Below are 19961 nucleotides of genomic sequence, written 5' to 3' on the forward strand. Positions count from 1 at the left end.
TTGTAGATACAGACAACTTGTAACAGCCAGGAGCAGCAGTCAGACTGCAACTGGACACGAAAGAGAAAAAAAAAAAAAACCTGACAGTGAGACACATTTCGGCGGCAGCTTGTGTTACCTCCGCAGTGCGCTGACGCCTCATATTCATTTGAATCCACGTCAATACTCTCAGCATTCCTGCTTTTAATCCAATAACCACATCTGACATTGGAAAAGGTGCGTCTCTTTTGAGTAAAACTGCAAATATAGATATTGTTAAATAAAGCAGTTTTAGTTAAGATCATGACTTTGTCCGCAGGTAGCAAACATACTTGATAAATGTATGAATGGTAAACTGGACTGTGAGAGATTGCAGATTTCTCCTCCATATGATGATCATGTCAAAGCTCGGCAGGCCGATCAAGCTCATATTACATTATGTAAGGTGAAAAATGATTATTCTTTATTGACAAGTGAGTTGTTTGTGTTTACTTCCATCAGCACCACCATTGTTAGGGGGAGATTCATAATAAACGAACGACGTGCGCAATGCGTTGTAACATGATTTCCTTTTCTTAGGTTACAAATTGCAGGCTTCTGCGTAATGCGTAATGGCAGCGGGAAGGCGCATTGTGTTTATACGAGTGACATTGAATGTAATGATAGACCACAGATAAACAGTTACAACAAATAATACCAGCAAATATGCGAGTGTAATTCCAGAATTTCCTCTCTCTCCCACACACAGACACACAATCATCCAAAAACATGCACAGTTCAGTTTTTTTCCAGATCAAGCGTTTCACAATATGCAACATTTGGACAATATCCTCCGTGCGTAAACTCTACTCTATGTGGAAATTTCCAAGTAGCTATCACAAGATTTCTTTTTAAAGCACCATATGCTAACCAGGAAGCACCGCAGACAAACAGTATGGCCAGCTCAAAGTCCAAAAACGACCCGTGTTACCCAATCTTCATCAATGAGTTCTCTTTCCAAGACAACCGCTGCATATTACTGTTTCCTATATATTCCACAATCCAACCAATCCAGCCTCTGAATTCATATTCTAATAAATGCTCCATCCAGCGGGTATCAAATGCTCTTTTAATATAATCACTTCTTCAAATAATAGTTTTTCCAGCATAAATGCTGTGACTTATTGCTGATCAATATCGATATTTCCATATTGAGTAGGCCATGCCGCAATGATATGTTGTATTGCCGTCCTATAAAAAAAAGTTTTTTCGTGGACAAAAAGGTGAAGTAATTTGTGTGAGATCATCACGATCCTTTAAATTTAAAATAGGAATTGTTTTGATCTGTTTTTATAACCTAAATTTTAAAAACTTTGATTGAAAATTCCATGCAATGCGAATAGGAATCACTTCGAATTACTAATTGCCATAAAAAAAATCCAAAAGAAGCCACATTTTGAGTTTCATTTTGCAAACGTTGTACAAAAATGACAACAGGAAATCTTCTCATTTGCATAGAAAGAAATATAACGTTCCTCGTTTTCTGAATTTAATCGTGAACCTTTAAAAATAAAAATAAAAATCGAGTCCGAGGTGCTCATTTTTCCTACATCTCTCAAGAAAAAAAAAAACTAATATCTGCCGAAAAAGACGGTGGAGAAAAAGAATAGCCGTTAGCATATTTGGCTCATGTCTGATCATGCCAGTGGCAGTAACACTTCTCGAGCTGTCCCAAGGAAGTGGCCGTCTAAAGGCTTCAGTTCCTGTGTGCCACTACAAAGTGAAATAAATGACTTTATGTGTATATGGTTTTAGGGTGAATCTGTGCAGCTCTCGGGGCTGTTTCCAGCGCTGTAAAGTCTTTGTCAGTGATGCATTCCAAGGGAGACACTCATTCACTGGGCTGAATGAAAGTGACTTTGGATTCCAGACTGTCTCTTCCAGTGGTACTGCTGCCAAAAGGAGGGGGCTGAGAAAACAAGGGGAGATAGTGACTCGTCCAAACACTGGACTTCTCTGCAGAAAAGACGCTGACTGGGGAATAAGAACAAACTCGTCCATAAATAACTTACTGTTTTTCTTACATACGATAATCCTTTTGCTGAAGATTTCCAGTTGCCCTAATCAATCTTGGTTAATCTAAATACGTTAAAGTAATCTATTAATAACTGCCTAAGGATAAACAGAGGTTGGATATTGGCTATACCTGTGATGATCAGTGGTTTACTGGCGTCCAATAATAGCTTCTAATAAAATAAATTTTCTCATATGTGCTAGAAATGAATGCTAATTAAGAGAAATTATTAAATATAAGTGCTACAAAATAATTATATATAGTGCTGAAAGTATTTCAGTTGATATCTAAAGAATAAAAAAGCATTTTTATCTGTAAAATGATCTGAAATTACAAACGAAATCTGCATTTTTCTCATTAATTGGCCGAGAACAGAAAAAAACTACTTCATTCTTTGCAGTAAAACCATACAAAGAACAGCTAAAATGTGACATAAACGAGACGAGTTCTTTAATGCACAAAAAAAAATGTGTTTTTAATGATTTTCAAAAAGGAAACAGGCCTCGATCAGCAAAATGTGGCTTCGATCGAAATGATTTCTGTCACTTGTCAGTGCAAGTTTTTGTTGAGGTTTCTGGAATCACTCATCTTCAAAGCCAGCATTATTCCAGATCATGTAGCCAGTGGTATGAGTTTTATTATGAGGCTTAGACTCAGTATAAAACTTTGCAGCAATTTTGAGATTGCACGGCATTTTGGAATAAGAGCTTTGCAGCAGTGGTGCATTAGCAGTCATTAGAAAGAAGATTGCTCACATCACATCATGGGAACGTCAATATGCATCCATTTCCTGCTATGGACAAAGATTCATTTGTCAAATGAAATAATGAGTCAAATAAGTGACATCGCTCCATCAGAGTCATGCGTGTATCCAGTCATCTCTCCATCTATCAATCCCATAACAACACAGCTGAAACCACGAACTGAAACCCAAGCCGACAGGGCCAGCGATGACAGATGCAACACAACGCAGTCTAAAACTTTACCCCATGTTGTTTACAACCTATTCTCCTCCTGAGAGCCTCAGAAGGTTTTACAGCCCACCACAAAATAACAGCAAAGAAAGAAAACGTCTCTGTCCAAGGTATTGCAGCTCAGTTCATTTACAATGCCATTTGCGGGGACCTGGGTGACTATAGGGGGTAATTCAGCGGAAATTGTGCCCTTGATGAAGACGAACTGACGTAATCAAGGCAGTTTCTTGTTGCCGAGCCAGGAAGCCAACCCCAACAACATGAAACTACCTAAACCACGCTTCAGCTTCGCGCAAAAGGGGGTTAAAATCCATGGAAAGGAGAATGCATGCAAAAGCCAAGTGAGGATTAACACTACCCAGCACAAAGAGGAAAAGGCGAGTACCAACACAAGAAACACACTGCTAGGCTGCAATCAAGCTAATTATTTCTCTTTCTTTTTTATTTATTTATTTTAAAAACATTGCCTATACATCTTAGATAGCCCCGCATGCCTTGACGTGTTTACTCATAAACAGCATGTAATTCTAATTTTAGCAGCAATGTTAACCGCAGAATAACACAAGAATTCATTCAGCTGTTCAGCAAACTTGCCTTAAAAAAATCACAGTTCAGAGTAAATATCCAGAATGCCAAAATTAACCAGCAAACAATCTCACAATTCAAGTGATAAACAGTAGTAATCAGCAGCAGCAGCAGCAGGCTGATTACTACACAACAACTTCACATGAACTATCGACAGGAGCAGGCGTGCACCATGCGTGCCACATGAGCTGTCAAGCACGCTCCCCTGACATCTGTGGCATGCTTTCCAGAATGGGGAATAAAAATATTGGCGTCCTACCTTTCTGTTGCATCCTGCAGACGCCTCCCAGGTGCTCTTTGTTATCCACGTGTTTGCCTTGTTGTTATTGTTGCTGCTGCAGCCGCCGCGTTCCTCCTTTATCCACCATCTTTCTTATCTCCTGCTCCCATGAAGCTCCATTATCCCGGGTGGAGGCAGGCTGCTCCTTCCAGCCCAGCGCGCCTCGCCTGGATCCTGCACATTGCAGTCTCTGCTGTGTGGATTAGCCCTCCTCCACACACACCTTTAAACGCATCTTTACTGCTGCAGCACATTATATTTGCAGATCATAAAATCCACCCCCAACGCTTTCCAGGGCGAACCTGACATTAGAATTTTATGACCTTGACTTACTGTGGTCACCTGGATAATATTTAAATCAACGTTATGGTCTCTCACTTCTATTAAAACTGCCATGATCTCCTTCTCTCATCCGCAGTCTCTCTCCCTCCCTCTCATTTTCACCACTATGTCAGGGGAAGGACAAAGTTGGTAATACCTTTCCATTTCCTCCCTCCTTTTTATTGTTTTGGAATCGTTTGCCATGACATAGCTTAATATCATCTAGTGCATGCACATTACACTGCACGAAAAAAAAATGCCACAGCAACAGATACCAGGGAAGAAGCAAGTGGCAAAACATTCATTATAGCTCAGCAAAGTGAAACTGCTCACATGCCACTTGTTATTTATAGACTACTTGAGATTGCCTCCTCCTTTCCTTTGGTTCATGTCGTATTATAATTATAATTACAAGGTAATAGCACCTCACTGTTCCAATGCTGCTGCAAGTGTTCACCCAGAAGTCAAGTCTGGTCTGCAAGTTGCAGCATTGTCAGAAAGGAAGGCACGTTGTGTGTAGCTGTGTGTCTGTGTGTGTGTGTGTTTGGTGTGCACAGGAAGAGAAAATGTATAAAGGATTAATGGATGCATTATAAAACTGACACATGCACGTCAGTACCTGTCGTGTCTGTGCATATGCATATGTGAGTGAGTGTGTGTGTGTGTGTTAGTGTATGAGTGTATGTGTACGGACGTAAAAAATAAAATAAAATAAAAAAATCTTCAGGAGTAGTTATAAACTGCACCCTGCTCCCTTTCTCGGTTCTCCCTGTTGAGTTTCTTGAGCTTCATGCGTCTGTTTTGGAACCAGATCTTGACCTGTCTGTCGGTCAGGTTAATACTCCGGCTGATCTCCAGGCGGCGCTCCCGAGACAGATACATGTTGAACAAGAACTCCTTCTCCAGCTCCAGCGTCTGGTGCTTTGTGTAGGGACACCGCTTCTTCCTTCCACTTTTGGCTTTTAACCAGCTTCCCGTTGTCTTTTCCGCGGATAAATCACCTTCGGGAGTGAGATAAAAACAACAATAAGCAACTGCGGCCAAATCTTCACAGTCATTTTTTGCGCATAGATCGTTTACAGCCTCATAATCTGCATCCTACAGACCGGATGCTGTGTACACACCCATATCACAAATGCACATCCAAAGCCGTTCAAACTGATGTAAAAATCAGTGGTTTATAAGTTCAGCTTTACCTGCGTGTGGACTCCTTCTTCTTCTCTTGAACAAAATGAACAAACGACGAGCATCACACCTTTTTTTTTTTTTTTGCACCAACACCTACTGCTCGCAAATTGCTTTTGTGTGATGTAAAACTATAATTGGATCAAATCAAACTAGGGTGTGTAAGCACTTCTTTTGTCTATGCTGGACCTCAGACTCCCATAAAATTTTATTACCTTTGCACACCGGTGCCAAATGAAATTTTTGGAGGTTCATCTCAAAATAAAAGGAAGTCTCAGTAGCGTAATAACAGATTTAGAAAAAAGGAAAACAAGAAGACAAAGAAAGAAGACATCTCCACGGTAGCAGTGGGGGGAAAAAAATCACACTGCTGCAGATTGAGTTAATTTCTTGATTAGCTTGCAGACTCTGGGGAATAACACACACACACACGCACACACACACGCACAACACGCAGGTTACAGTATACAATAATTACCCTAATGTGAACACCCAGTGTGTAGCCCACATTTAATCATTACCAAAACATTTAATTCAGTAATATGAGATTAACAGGACACACACACACACACGCAGAGAGACGCAGGCTACACACACACACACACACACACACACACACTGACCACACACATCCTCTAGTTAAATTAAAAATAAAATTAATGAAGCCTGTTGGTTATAATGCATGAAGCAGTTGGCTAAATCCATAAATAACAAAATAAAACGCATTTTAAATAAAAGCTAAACAAAAAATATGCAACAACATTATAGCTAGAATCAGGGTCTTAGGGATAATAATATTGCTACTATTAATACTGAAAATATAATCAAACGACCGTCATTTTTTTCATATAAATTCAGTTTTACCATTTAATTCAGTCGTGCATACCAGTGGTTTTGTCCAACGCATGGAAAATTAGGCCAAAGTCTGTTCATGTCAACCTGCAAGCTGTCAATGGAAACAAACGTGCGTAAAAGTGGGTTTTCGCTTAAAATAATTACCCTGTTAAAACCTGAAGTGGATTATAGTGAATTGCGTCGACGCAGAAAAGTGAAAATTGACTATGGAGGTTTCTCAAATTTAATATTGAGAAATGTCTCCTGGCGGCTGTAATAACCCGGGGCGCTGTGACCAGAGGTTTTCAACTGGAGCAGCAGCAGCAGCGTGGAATTTAATGTTGGCTCCACACCAGAATTTTGAAGCATAAAACGGTGCTGTTAAAAATGGTTTGGTCTCAAGATGGAAATGACCCTTGTAAGGGAGAGAGAAGGCGAGTGTGTGTGAGTGTGTGTGTGTGTGTGAGAGAGACAGAGAGAGAGAGAGAATAAGGGGTGTGTGTGTGTGTGTATATATATATATAAACGTGTGAGTGTGCATGCGTGTGACAGAGCGAGCGTGTTTATTTCAATGATAACTGCCCATCTCACATTCTCACATTAATGGAAAGGTGTTAAATGCCACGGGCACCATAACCCCCGCTGGGCGAGGCTGTCAAATGCCCATACAGCCCATATGACTGCTATCAAACACAAGCCTGCACTACACCACCGTGACACAAACGCAACGTGCACAACTTATGAATAATGCACGTGTAGGATAATTTTATTGAGACTGTCAACAAATGATGTGTGTGTCTGTGCGCGTGTGTGTGTTTGTACTGTATTTCTGCGCAGATTTATGTGTACATGTGTGCATGTGTGTCGAGCAGGGGGATGAGGGGCGTATAGTCTACCTTTTAATTCCCCGTCCGAGTTATCTGAACAGCTGTCACTCTTGGCCTTCTCTTCCCTTCTGCTCTGACTCTCATCTGCTTTTGAAACCTCTCTCGGAGTGTCCTGCGCCGATTTACTGCAACTTATTGTCGATTCTGCTGCTGATTCAACAGATGTCGCCAAGTGGGTCAGAGAGAAGCCGGAGGGGAATTGCTGGTCGTCTTGCTGCGGCCTCTGTCCGTTGTACACCTGGAAACAGCCGCTGGACGAGGCGGCAGTTTGCTCAGAGCGGCTGCTATTGTCCCCAAGCCGGATGTAAGTGGCTGACTCTGTTGTCTGCTTCCCCTTATTGCTGTCATCCTGATAGAGGCAACAAAACGCCTCCTCTTTGACGCTGCCCGCTGGAAACGAGCAGGGTTGTAAACACTGGGCAACAGGTTGTTCGTCCCTACTGGTTTTGGAGCCTGGGGTCCACGGAGCCAGCTGTGTTGACAGGTAGGGCGCATCCTGGAAGCCGCTGAGCGGCAGAGCGCCCGGAGGAAGCTCGTCTCTTTTCGAGAGTGGAGATGGTCCAACCTTGCCATTGTTTCTCATCACTGAATATCCGTACTCTGCAGCTGAGTGGATGTACATTCCGGGGTTGCTGGAATAACCCTCACCCCTGAAGGAAGATGATCCTCCCATTAAGGAATCCATCAGGAAGTTACCGGGCGCTATGTTATTCGGACATGACATTTTTGCATGTGGCAACTCGGTGAATGGTGTGTTCCACTGCTCTGAACTACGGGATTTCTCCAGGAGAACAAGGACAGTAGGATGCTGACATCTTTTGGAGGGGGGTGCAAAAATATCAGTAACATAATTATGGATGCTCGGAGACATGTCATGTGAGTTTCAGACCAATAGCGGCGTGGAAGTGGCCTTGATGCTCCAGACTGACGTGACGTCAGCGCGGTCAAGTTGGGAGACCTAGGGGCTTTTTGATGGAGCAAGAGCGCCACCCAGCGCCCAGTGGCCGGCCACTGCAGCAGGCCCGCACCAGGAAGAACAAAGGACGGCTGCTGCTGCGGCAGGGATTTTTTTTTTTTTTTTTTTTTTNTTTTTTTTTTTTTTTTTGAACGGTACTTACTACGTGGCTTTTGAACATTTTATTTCTATTTCAGTGCAGAACTTCTGAATCTTTGAAAATTAACTCGGTCACCGTTTGACTTTCTTTTCGCCCTGCCGTGGAGATGAAGACATCGAGGGTTTGTCAGTAGACTGAGTGCATTTTGTGTCAGTTCATTTTGTGTGTTTTCATCGGTTTGCGTTGTTGTTGCCACAGATTTAGCAAGGTAAGCTGTGCCTAGGTGTGTTATTAGTGAAAGAAAACCGTTGCAGAGATGTCAGGATATTTCTATATAGGATATAAGTGGTGAACTGGGGGGGAAATAGTCTCACTAATGAAGTAGTTTAAAAACTACATGTTCGTTTTGACCTGCTAAACCTACAACTACAGGACCTTGCACAGTAATAATGGCTTTGTAGAATTACAGTTATCTGAACCTGGTCTCTAATTTGGACCCTCATATTTTCTATTTGCGTTTCTCTTCATATTGCTATTACTGCAGCAGAACTACACCAAAAATTCGTTAAAAAACAAGTTCATGTTCACGTTATTTGACCAACTAGTCACTTTAACTATACTGAACTAACTCGTGAAACAACACTTGACTCTTTTAGTGTTTCCTTTTTGTTGAAATGGGCTGCAAAAGTTAAACTAGACGTTGGAATTTGTGCGCAAACGCATGGCCTTTATTATGGAGATGTAAAAATGGAATCAAACATAGAATTAAAACAAGCATGGTGCGTATTCTTTTCTGTTTTTACTAATAATACAAAACAAGCTACAGCCTAATAAATAATTCATTACTTACCTGAGGTATTGTTACTCACACTCCTGTGTTTATTTCAGTATATGTCCTGTTGCATTGCATGTGGTTTCACTGTGTTATATGTCCAAAAATAACAGTCGTACAGGCGTTTTTGCTTTTTTTTGTTATATTTGTTTATGTTGTTATGCTCTGTTTCGTGCATCTCAGATTAAATGTGGGTCAGGTAGAGTCTTAAAAAATATAAGTCTCTCTCTTTAAAATGAAGGCGGGTTTTGTTTACGCAGAAAGTTGATTAGTTCAGTAAAGATCAAATTTTCTTATCCCCTCAAAACTATTTAGATGTTTTTTAGAGTTTAAATTTGTCTCCCTCATGCAAAAAAGGTAGATTTATATATAAAACCATGTCAGAAACAACAACGTAAACAAATACTGTACTGCAGCTGAGCGCAGCCAATAAAAAAATACTCTGCAAATGACTAACATCAGGATTAAAAACGTGATGAATAAATTCGTAGCACACAAATTAAAATCTAAATTAAAAAGCAGGAGAACACCAACGGTATAATTACACTTCTAATGCGCAGAGTTAAAATGTTTAATAGGAACAGCTTAGTGGGAGTTTGTCCGTTTTGGTGAATTTTGCGCGTTAATACGTGGATTGGACACAGTATTGTGTTTTATTTATTTATTACACACTCAGTTAAAAAGCACAGTTGCCTTCGTTCGTGCCTATAGATGCAGCGTAAGGCCTGCGGTTTCAGTGTTGCGCTTTTTTAACGTCCAAATATACCTGCAGTGACAACAAAAGAATACAAACAGCAATACTCTGCTGCTGGAACTTCATGAAAGTGTGATTTGCTATTTTCTTCATCTCGCTATTTACTTTAAAAGCCACACTTTGTCCAGAATCAACCGCATAAGATTTAATGCAAAATAAACTGAGTTTTTGATGTGTTAAATCTAAAATCACACCAAAGTGATTTAACATGTTTAAGACTTGTAATTTCTGTAATTTCAGATTTTAAGAGAGATACATATTTTAAAGTAGGAAATGCGTGTTATTTAGTATTCCACAAAACTGTGTTGCATCGGCATTTTAGCCTTTAATAACTGGAGTCTTGACCCATTACAGAACTATGGCGTGCGTAAATCCCATTAAAATTGTTTTTGAAAAAAAGTGAGGGCGTGCTTGTGCGCGTCGTGCACGTCTGCCTCTCTGTCTGTCTGTCTCTCTGCCTGTCTGTCTCTCTGTTTGTCTGTCTGTCTCAGAATCATTTTCAAAGGCAAGGCCAACATTTTTCATGCATGCATGTTCGCTGAGATGTGCCCTGCATGTATCTGAAGATGAACTGTGATGTTTCCGGAAGAGGCACAACCTCTGTCTGCCTGTGATACACTCACTGTGAATGAAATAAATACTAGAACTAATTTGATCGGTGTGTTTTGTGGTAATCTGAAATCCCCCCCAACATCTCCCTTCATTATAAAGAAGCTGGATTCTCACAGAGGCAGATCGCAGACGAACTAACTTGGCTGCGGAGAACATGTTGGATGAATGCATTGGAAGAGTCACATTCAACAAGGAGCTGAATGTTGGAGATATTAGCTATTTTCAGACTTGATCATTCCGTTAATACACATGCTGCTTCATGTAGGAACGCTTAACCACACCTCACGCGGTTACCCCCTTTTTCACACACTCACATCCCTGACAAATACAAAGCATGCTTTATGACACATTCACACCTAGCCTGCAGGCTACCAACCAAGTCTGCCTACAGCACACAAAAAGTCATGCACATGAAAGCAAATTAAACACGTACGACTTCGAAAGGAGCACAGAACATGTAATAAATGCGAAAAAAAAAAGTATTTGACAAAAGGTGCTGAGAACATTCCGACCTGGTGGGTTTTTTCCCTCCCCCAGACAGACTTTGCACGTTATGTTGTACCTGAAATGACAAAGTGAAGCAGCAGACTAGTTGGAATGCCGCACATCTGACAGGATAACTTTTAGAATGCAGAATGTGTATTAAATGTCACAGATGGGACAGTCATGTGCAGTCGCAGACATACCAGCGCCATGGGAAAAATACTGTAATGTCTCACATCGAACAGTGTGGACATGTGTATTCTGACACCACAGATTAGACTAAGAAACATGAAGTCTGCAACAATCACAGCACATACGTGTCTGGAGAAGTCGTGACCACACATTATTTTTTCTGTGCCTGCTACTGTGCGCGTTATTATTCCACAGCAACAAAAGAAGCAAACTGGTAAAACTGTTTTTGCTGTGCAGTCCAAAGGGCAGGTCATTAAAAGCATGCATAACAGGCTTATCGTCGCTACATTCATACGGTAGGTTTGGTTGTTGCAAACAAAAAGGCTCATCAGAAATGGAAGAGCGTCTTGTGTGCTTCCTTAACAAAATGCTGTTTGTTTAGCGAGGTCATATCTCTCTCATGGAAACACGAGATGTTTCCTCAGATTTCGTGATACATCTTTCTTGTAAATTTGAAGAAAAAAGGAAGAAAAAAAAAAGAAGAAGCTCACTTTGAAATGAGGCTTGATTAACATTGTCTCTTTAGTGTGTGCTGTATTTTTGTGTGCATTAAACCTTCAAGAATTCCCTCACGCGTGCATTGCTGGCTACACACACACACACACACACACACACACACACACACACAGACACACAGAGACACACACACACACACACCAACAGTTGACTGCGACTGTATTTTACTACGGTCTTTACACTTGTCTAAACTACAGCCAGTGCTGACCACTAAATTATCGTCCAATTGATTCCAAACCTGGAGGCCGCTCTCATAACGCACGCAGGTATAGGTGTTGAATGCCGCCGGACAGGCTGCACGGTAGCGGGTCTCCTTATTGGAGCCACTGCTGCGACACAACTAATTTGCTCCTGGCAGCCACTTTGAAATATCTTTTCAGCTGGATGTGAGGAGGGTTCTGCTTTGTGTCCTGTTTCATGCTGCTTGTCCACTCCGTGCGCAATTTACGGTGCCAGAATCATGTAGGTTCTTAATTAAAAAAAACAACCCAAAGTGATAACCGCCATCAAAGTGCACCAGTGTTCCATTATAAGCACTGACCACCGCACCGAAGACGCACACCCGCTGGCATAGAGGAAACTTTCTATTACTTTTTTTTTGCTCAGACTAATTTTGGTGGCAACAATAAATAAATGACACCCTTCTCACCCCTCCTGAAAAAAAGGAGGGGAAAAAAGGGAGAATGTAAATTAAAAGCGTTTTGAGAGTTAGTTGGTTGCAGCAATAGCAGCAGCTCGTTTTACTGCGACGAACTGTTTTATGGCCCAATAGAACTGGTTAGGTGCTGAGATATGAGTAGAACATTTGTAGTATAAAACCATTCAATAGCCTATAACGCTTTGATTAGTATTTGTGGTGAGGGGTTGAAAAAAATACAATATTGTCTCTACATTTATTTAAGAATTAAAGACAAATGCAATAAGAATTGCTTAAAAAAATGGAACTGATTAATTGTTTTCTTTATTGTGCAACAAAATAGCAGAAAATGGTACAAACAGAATTTTAAAAAAAAGAAGACATTTGGCAAGTAAACATTGAGGATGTTTTTTTTCTACATGTACACATTTGTCTTTCCACTTTATATATTGTTTTACGCTGCTAATTTTATTAGAAGGAAATACGTGTTGTTATGGTGTCACATTTTATTTTTGTTGGGTTTATAAGCTTATAACTTTCAAGCCAAACACAGTATTTGTTTATTGCTCTAAATATTATTCTAAATAAAAGTAAAATCAAATCTTACTGGTGGTTTTACAGCATCCGCTTGAAAAGCTTGAGATTCTTTTTTTTAAAAAAAATAATTACTGATTATTATGTAGCAGAACTAATTAATTTTTCTTGTGCATTTTAATGGCACCAGGCTACATCTTCTCCCTACTGGTTTCTCTTCATCTACATAAAACACACCGCCATTTTCCTTCACCACAACACCCAAGTGCAATAAGCCAGACTGGGCAGGAACTGCATTCCAGCAGAGTGGCCCGTCCTTCTGCCACAAAGCAAATACAAGAGCAAAGAGGTTTGTCATCTACGACTAATAATACTGCTCTGTTGTCACCGAGGCATCCATGTCAGGAAGCGCTTTTTAAGATCCCGTTGAGGAAACAAAACAGTGCAGAGGCCTGGAGACTCTTGGCCCCCGTGTGGCTGATGGACAACATTTGCAGGAGCCTCTGCAGCGCTCTCTGTTAGTGACGTTGGGTGTTGGAGAAGCCTACAAATTACCCACGTCACCGTCCCAGGGCCAAGGTTGGTGGGTGTGGCAAGAGAGGGGCTCCTATAGCCTTGATCTCCGCAAGTGTGCATCGTCTTTCTTTTGTCAGAACGACCTCCTGTCCTTTTCTCTCCCCCACCTTTGATATTACACTAACATATGCAGATTAAGTCAGATTTCAGCTCATGTGGATGGCCACGTGCTCCTTAAGAAATGCGTGAAAAAAGCTCGGATCACATGGATGCAGCCAAAGGGAATTTCCCCCCTCCTCTTTTATTTCCTTTCCTCGGAGTAAACCATTTGAAGCTCTTGTCCAAATCTGAACCATTATCCCCCCCCCTTCCCAAACTAACCAAAATTACACCAAGCTGATCTCAACGCTCACACGTGAACGCACAGCAATGCCAAACTGCACTGTGAAGAAAAAAAACAAAACAAAAACGCACTAGTCTTTGGTAAAGTCAGGAATCAAAGGGTGGACTGGACTTACACAACCATGTTTGCACTTCCACAGCCACCCATTACGACAAGCATCCTACACAGCAACAGCCACACACCAACATGTTTTCTTTTCTCAGAGAATACAAATCCAGGCCCTACAGTTTATACCAACATGTTTTAAAACGTCTCATGCGTGAAAACGTATACATTTTACAAGGACAATAAAGTGTATTTACTGGGCGTGCTAAAGCTGGCAAAGTTACCTGCTGTAGTTTAATGCGAGGGGTCAAAGTTGGTCTCTGTACACATTCCATTTTCTGTTCCCACTCATTCTCATTGGCCCATTCCGCCGCTGCACACATTTCCGGGCTAAAGGGGCTCCTTGATTCCACTTTATTGCACCGGGTTAAAGGTGAAGGCCTTGACATTATTGAAGTTCAAAGACTACATTTAATTATAAATTGTACTTAATGCACACGTGCAATCATCATGCACATATGTTGAGTGCACGGGAACACCAACGAAATACACATGCGCTCTCGTAAGGTAAGGTAAGGCGCACACACACACACACACACACACATTTGGGAGAGGGGGGAGAAAAAAAGGAAAAGAAAATGGCAATTATGATTTCCTTTCCCCTAGCTATCTGTTGTTACAATTCCTAACACATGGCCCAATTAGTCAACAATTATTTATTCATAACTCATGTGTTGAAATAGGCCGGTTTGGGGGTCAGTGCAAACAGACTGGGGCTATGTATGAGTTTTAAACAGCAGAATTCAATTATATATACACATACACAATATATATATATATATATATATATATGCATACATAAAAAAATACGTATTAGACAATTGAATACTAAATTCTAATAAATAGATACATACACACAAATATATGTGAATGTATATATAGGCAAATCCCTAGATATTTTTTGGTTTGCCTGTGCGTAAAACCAATGCCAAACTATATACATCGTACAAATATTACTACACAAACACAACTATATATATATACACACATATATATTCACACACACTGTCTCTCTCTAGAAATGCTGGTGGTTTTCCAGTTCACTAGCAGAATGCTGGACATGGAGGACATGACAGTTGCGCACGAGTGAGAGGAGAGGTTGGGGGTCGGTTTGACGTTGCAGACTACACAGACCGAGTTCATGTCGAAACCTCTTGGCAAGATTTCTCTCCCTTCGGACATCCAGTCTTGCTTGTTTACTATTTACTGCGGAAGTGAACGCCATTTCCCCCCCGAACAGACGGTGCAATTAAGAGAAAAAAATAGCCATTTAGTGCCTCTGTCTTTATGGCAGTGTCTAGACTACAAGAGTGGCGATTCCATTTAGTGGGCACTAAAAGAGGTTATCATTCCACTCTCTTTCTCCACATTTCTAAGATCTGGGCTCTATCTTCGTTTAACACGCGTGTTAAAATTCAAACATGATCTTTGGGAGTTGTGTAACCTTAAAATAGCCACACACACACACACACACACACACACACACACACACACACACACACAAATAAAAAAATCTGACAAGTGTAGGCCCGCAACAACAACTATTCTTTAGTTTCACAATCGCCGCCAAATCCAACACAGCAAATGTGTGTATCCTCATGTAGTGGCCCATTAACACAAGTTTAAGCCGTTATCTATGTAGGCCAACAGTTACAGGCGACACGCACATTTATGAGCAGTTCCAACAAAAAAAAAAAAAAGGGTCTGAATGACTCAAACGAGCAAGTAAACGCACCAAACATTGCGCCTTGTGAGAATAAACGCACCGTCAGTCATGGGAATTGTGATCATGGAAGCACAAAAAGCACAAAGTCGTTGAGTTTTGCCTATACGTTTCTGTTTATTTCATAGGTATTATGTTAATGATACACAGGCCGACAATCTGTTCCTCCACTCTGGAATTTCCAAAGCACCAATGTTTTTAAGCAAATAATTTAACGAGTGTTGGCGTTAAAGCTGCTAAAGTTGTATGGGCAGTGTACTGGGGGGGGAGAAAAAAAAATAGCAGCAGGGGAAAGGAAATTCAACATACGCCTATTTACAGTCACGAATGCACATTGCATAGGCTAACTCTGTACAGGGAGAGGGGGGAATACTTTCACAGATTGGACGTCACAGTTCTCAATGGGCGAAAAAAAATAATTAAAAAAAAAAAGGCAGCCTGGAGATTTTCTAGAAGTTGTTCGTACTCTGGTTGAGAAATAATTAGATAATGATATGCTATATACAAGAACCAGAGGGAGGGATAAGAGCTAAAAGTTGTCTGCGCGATAAGGACTCAAACTGGTTTGTTACATTTGATATTTTTTAACAAATATGCCTATATGAACAGTAGAATAAACACAATGGGCGAGTCGTGATAAATAGAGGGACATATTCAAGAACAGCATATAAATGATTATTCTAACCATGTAGGCCTTTCTCTTCTTTTTTTTTCTGAGGACCAGCTAGAAATTCATCGCCGCCCGTATAGGGGCAATAAGAAAATGGCGACTTTCTCCCATGCAGGCCTTATTTCTTCCACTGTCCACTTTAACATTGCACTGTTGGTGATTATGGGCTCCTTTAGAAAAAAAAATGGTTATGCCCACGATTACAATTCAATGAGATAAGAGGAGGCCTTTAAATGCCACCCGTCCAAGACTGTGACACTTTTTTTTTTCTGCTCCAGCTCACAATAGGGGGTTTCCAGAGAAATACTGGAGGCGATCTCTGCTCAGCTTCTTCTCTTTCATTCTTCTATTCTGAAACCAAATTTTAACCTGGCGGTCGGTGAGGTTTAGCATTCGGGAAAGCTGAAGCCTTTTCTCTTTGTTGATGTAAACGTTAAAGAAGAATTCCCGCTCCAGCTCTCGAATCTGAAACTTGGAATATGGACACCTCTTCTTCCTTGTTCGAGGAGCGCCTGAAGAAAAAAATAAAATACAATTTAAATTAAAAAATTGAGAAAATTCAGTGGAAGTAGCAGCAACGCCACATGAATTAACATTGTGTTTTTTTCTTAGATGGCGTGAGGATTGCCTCTGTAAGAATTCAGTTTCAGTGGCATTAGTAATGATAACATTTCAGTCAACATTCATCAGGCGAAGGAGCTGAGGCTATCAGATAAACCAGTCATAAAGAGTGTTAAATATCCGAATCGCTTGGAGTAAATAATATCAACTTACAGCCTCTAAGTACGTGTTTATCTGTTATAAATATACAACAACAAAAGTATTTCACCGCATTATGTGCGACACATTCCTCTGGAGCTAAACTAACTATTTACACAATCTTCTGGCACTGAGCTGAAATGCATTGCCCTTGTCTGCACTGGCCTACGCACACCTCTGTGGCCCTATAACTTCTTATCAAACAGGTGACGGGGGAAATAGATTGTTTTATTGTTTTTTTTCTTGTGTGTGTGTGTGTGTGTGTGTGTGTGTGTGGAACTGGGGCAAACTCTAGTCTCAGTTAGCTTGTATCTTGCAGCCTGGCTGAGCTGATACAGTGTCCATGAAACAACAATAAAGACCTCTGTGCGCCAGCAAGAGTCAATTTCAGCCTTTCAAATCAAACAGATGTTTTTATTTTATTTTTTTTGCTTCATGTTGGCCATTCACTATAATGTCATAATAAGGCATGCAAATGTTTAGCAGGCACACAGGGAATAGAAAATAGCAATGAACTTAAGCTTTTTTTTTATTCAGCGGATTCTAGGGGGGACAGTATAATTTGCAGAGCCATGCAGGAAGAGGCAAAAAACAATCGATTTGTGTGATACTGATTCATTTACTTGCCTGCTAGTAAGTGGAGCAAACGGCTTGTCTATGGATATCTATCTATCCACTATATCTAGATGGGTACAGGCAGATGGATGCACAGAAAAGGACGCATTTAACCGTAAAAAAAGTGTGTAATACTCTTTGCAGCATGTCCTTTGCGGGCAAAGCTAGTGCTAAAAGAAAATTCACAAGACGCCAAAAGCAATGTTCTGCCCAATTGGTTTTTACTCTCGACAGCCCAACGAGAAAATCCCTTAAAATGCCCAACGCAAGTTCATGATCAAAGTTAACATTTGTCACAATAGCTCTCTCTTAAAAATTTCACAGACTCTCACCATAGAGGCGTCTGTGTATAACATCCCCCTTTTTTCAAAGCGCTTTCCCATCGTAAAAATTCTTCTCGTTGCAAGAAAGAGCTTTGTAGGGTTATAATAAAATCCTTTGAATGCTTATAAAACTCCACATAAAATCTGACCGACAAAACACCGGGCTAGTCCCCTTAACCTTCCCCCATTTTACAGCTTCGGTATACCTACTCGAGTGGCTGCTCTTGCTGGCGTTGCCGTCCTTGGTTGTTGCGGAGGAAGAAGTGCATGAGCCTGAATTTGTATGTTCCTCCTCATCTTCTGGGTCTTTTTCCTGCTCCGAAGCTCCGGGTACCGAGGCTGTGGGCTGCTGCTGCTGTTGCTGTTGCTGCTGCTGCTGCTGCTGCTGTTGGGAGTCGCTTTCCAGCTTCCCTCCCTCGCCCTTTTGTAAACAATTGTCTGACTGATTGTCCGTGCTGCTGCAGTATGCGGTCTCAAAAAAGCGGTCGAAGCCTTGCGGGAGGACGTTGTTTTTCCCCACGCCGGAGTAAAAACCTGTGGAGGGGTGATTGGAGCCCGGGTGGGTGTGATGGTGATGGTGGTGGCTGTACACGCTCTCGTTCTTCATAAGCATTTCTGTCATGGTGGATGGTGGAAGACAGTCCCTATGCACCAGATCCTCTCCCGAGTAGCACGATGCATAATTGCTTCTGTGGTGCCATTTACTGGCAGGGTCCAAGCCGTATGAAACTTCCCGAACAGGCTGCACTTGAGACAGATTTGTGGAATAAGGGTAGCTGATTTGCCGTGACGGGGCCTGTGGAAGGAACGAGGAGACGGCAGAAAACTCGGGCACGTAGTAGGTGCAGCTGGGGAGGTAGATGTTGGACGCGCAGCCCGTCCTGTCCCCAAACTCGGATGTCCGGTCTTTGCGCGTCTGCGAGCAGAAGTTGCCCAGATTCACCGAGTTAAACATCTTTCTCTCTCTCGTACTCCGTACTATAGATAGATGTTTTGGATACGAGCTGCAGCAGAAGGGAAAAATTTGGGAAGGCGAGATGACGCGCAATCCGTCTAAGTCGCCCCGGAGACACGTGATCGAAAGTAGATATTGTCATATATCAATTTGGAAGAGTTGGATGTGTAGGAGTGGTTGGCTTTAGGTAAGATCGAGGAGGTTCAAACGAATAATTTTCAAACACTACGGGCGCACCGAGAAAACCAGTAACACGTTCTCGTTTGCTGGCTTATGACAATTACAGAGATATGCTGAGTGTGTTTATGTTTATGGGCTGCTGGTAGTCTAGCTAAACAGCCATAGCTCCTTAAAAAGGCACAGCACAAACTGCAGAGTGCACCCACTGACATGCATTTCATAGTGTTATGGCGTGTTTCAGGTAAGATTATAATTATTATTATTAATATTAATATTAATATTATTATCATTAGAATAATTATTACTGCAATGACGAGGCTGTTCCTCTCACGAATCCAACTCCACTGCTACTAATGTTCATGTTTTGATTAAATATATATAAATATATATATATAATCACTGATGGTGCACACATGCAGCACAAAAGAAAGTAGGTTACTATATGACAGCAGTCGCTCAGAATGGAGCCCAAATAAGGTACAAAAAGCAATCCCATGAGCTCAGTCATCGCTTCACTATCCACAAGAAAAGTTGAACAAATCCGTCACACTTCCCGGGTCAATTTTACACTGTGATCTGTGGAGAATGCGAGCCATTATTTAAGAAAGATTAGGATTTATTTTATTTATTTTATTTTTTTTAAACCTCCTTTCTTCTTTGATTTTTGCCAGGGAGTGCACAAGTTTGCTGCACACATGACTAACAAACAGTGGTGGGAACGATGCGGCTTGATCTCTTTTAAAAATAATATATCATGCAACATATTAACTCGTCATCCTTTTTTTATTAGTATTGTGCTTTTTTCCTCCTCTCTCTCTCTTTCACTAAATGAAAAACACTGCTAACTTCGGACTGCTGGTGGACGACTATAATTATGCTGAAAGCTGAAGCTGAACCAACTGTTAGGCAACACAGAAAACACAGCATGCATGTTGACTGAGCAAACTTAGGTAATCGGCTCACTCTCATTATGTCCTATGACTCTGGATCATGACAGAA

General features: G+C 41.2%; 2 protein-coding genes across 2 annotated transcripts; both read right to left on the bottom strand.

Moving 5' to 3' along the window:
• Positions 1-4400: 4400 nt before the first annotated feature.
• On the bottom strand, positions 4401-8175 carry hoxc10a (homeobox C10a). The gene is given in 4 exon segments (XM_008288286.1): positions 4401-5193; positions 7108-7845; positions 7848-7936; positions 7938-8175. Coding segments are annotated over 4 exon segments (1137 nt in total). The 5' UTR covers positions 7970-8175; the 3' UTR covers positions 4401-4915.
• A 7382-nt stretch (positions 8176-15557) lies between these two features.
• Positions 15558-18808, bottom strand: hoxc11a (homeobox C11a). Its single transcript, XM_008288287.1, has 2 exons — positions 18038-18808; positions 15558-16642 (listed from the first exon to the last, which is right to left on the bottom strand). The coding sequence occupies exons 1-2, from the start codon at positions 18780-18782 to the stop codon at positions 16410-16412; spliced, it is 978 nt and encodes a 325-aa protein (XP_008286509.1). The 5' UTR covers positions 18783-18808; the 3' UTR covers positions 15558-16409.
• Between the last annotated feature and the right edge of the window lie 1153 nt (positions 18809-19961).

This window comes from Stegastes partitus, unplaced genomic scaffold, assembly GCF_000690725.1.
Source record: "Stegastes partitus isolate 25-593 unplaced genomic scaffold, Stegastes_partitus-1.0.2 Scaffold551, whole genome shotgun sequence".
NCBI lineage: Eukaryota > Metazoa > Chordata > Actinopteri > Pomacentridae > Stegastes > Stegastes partitus.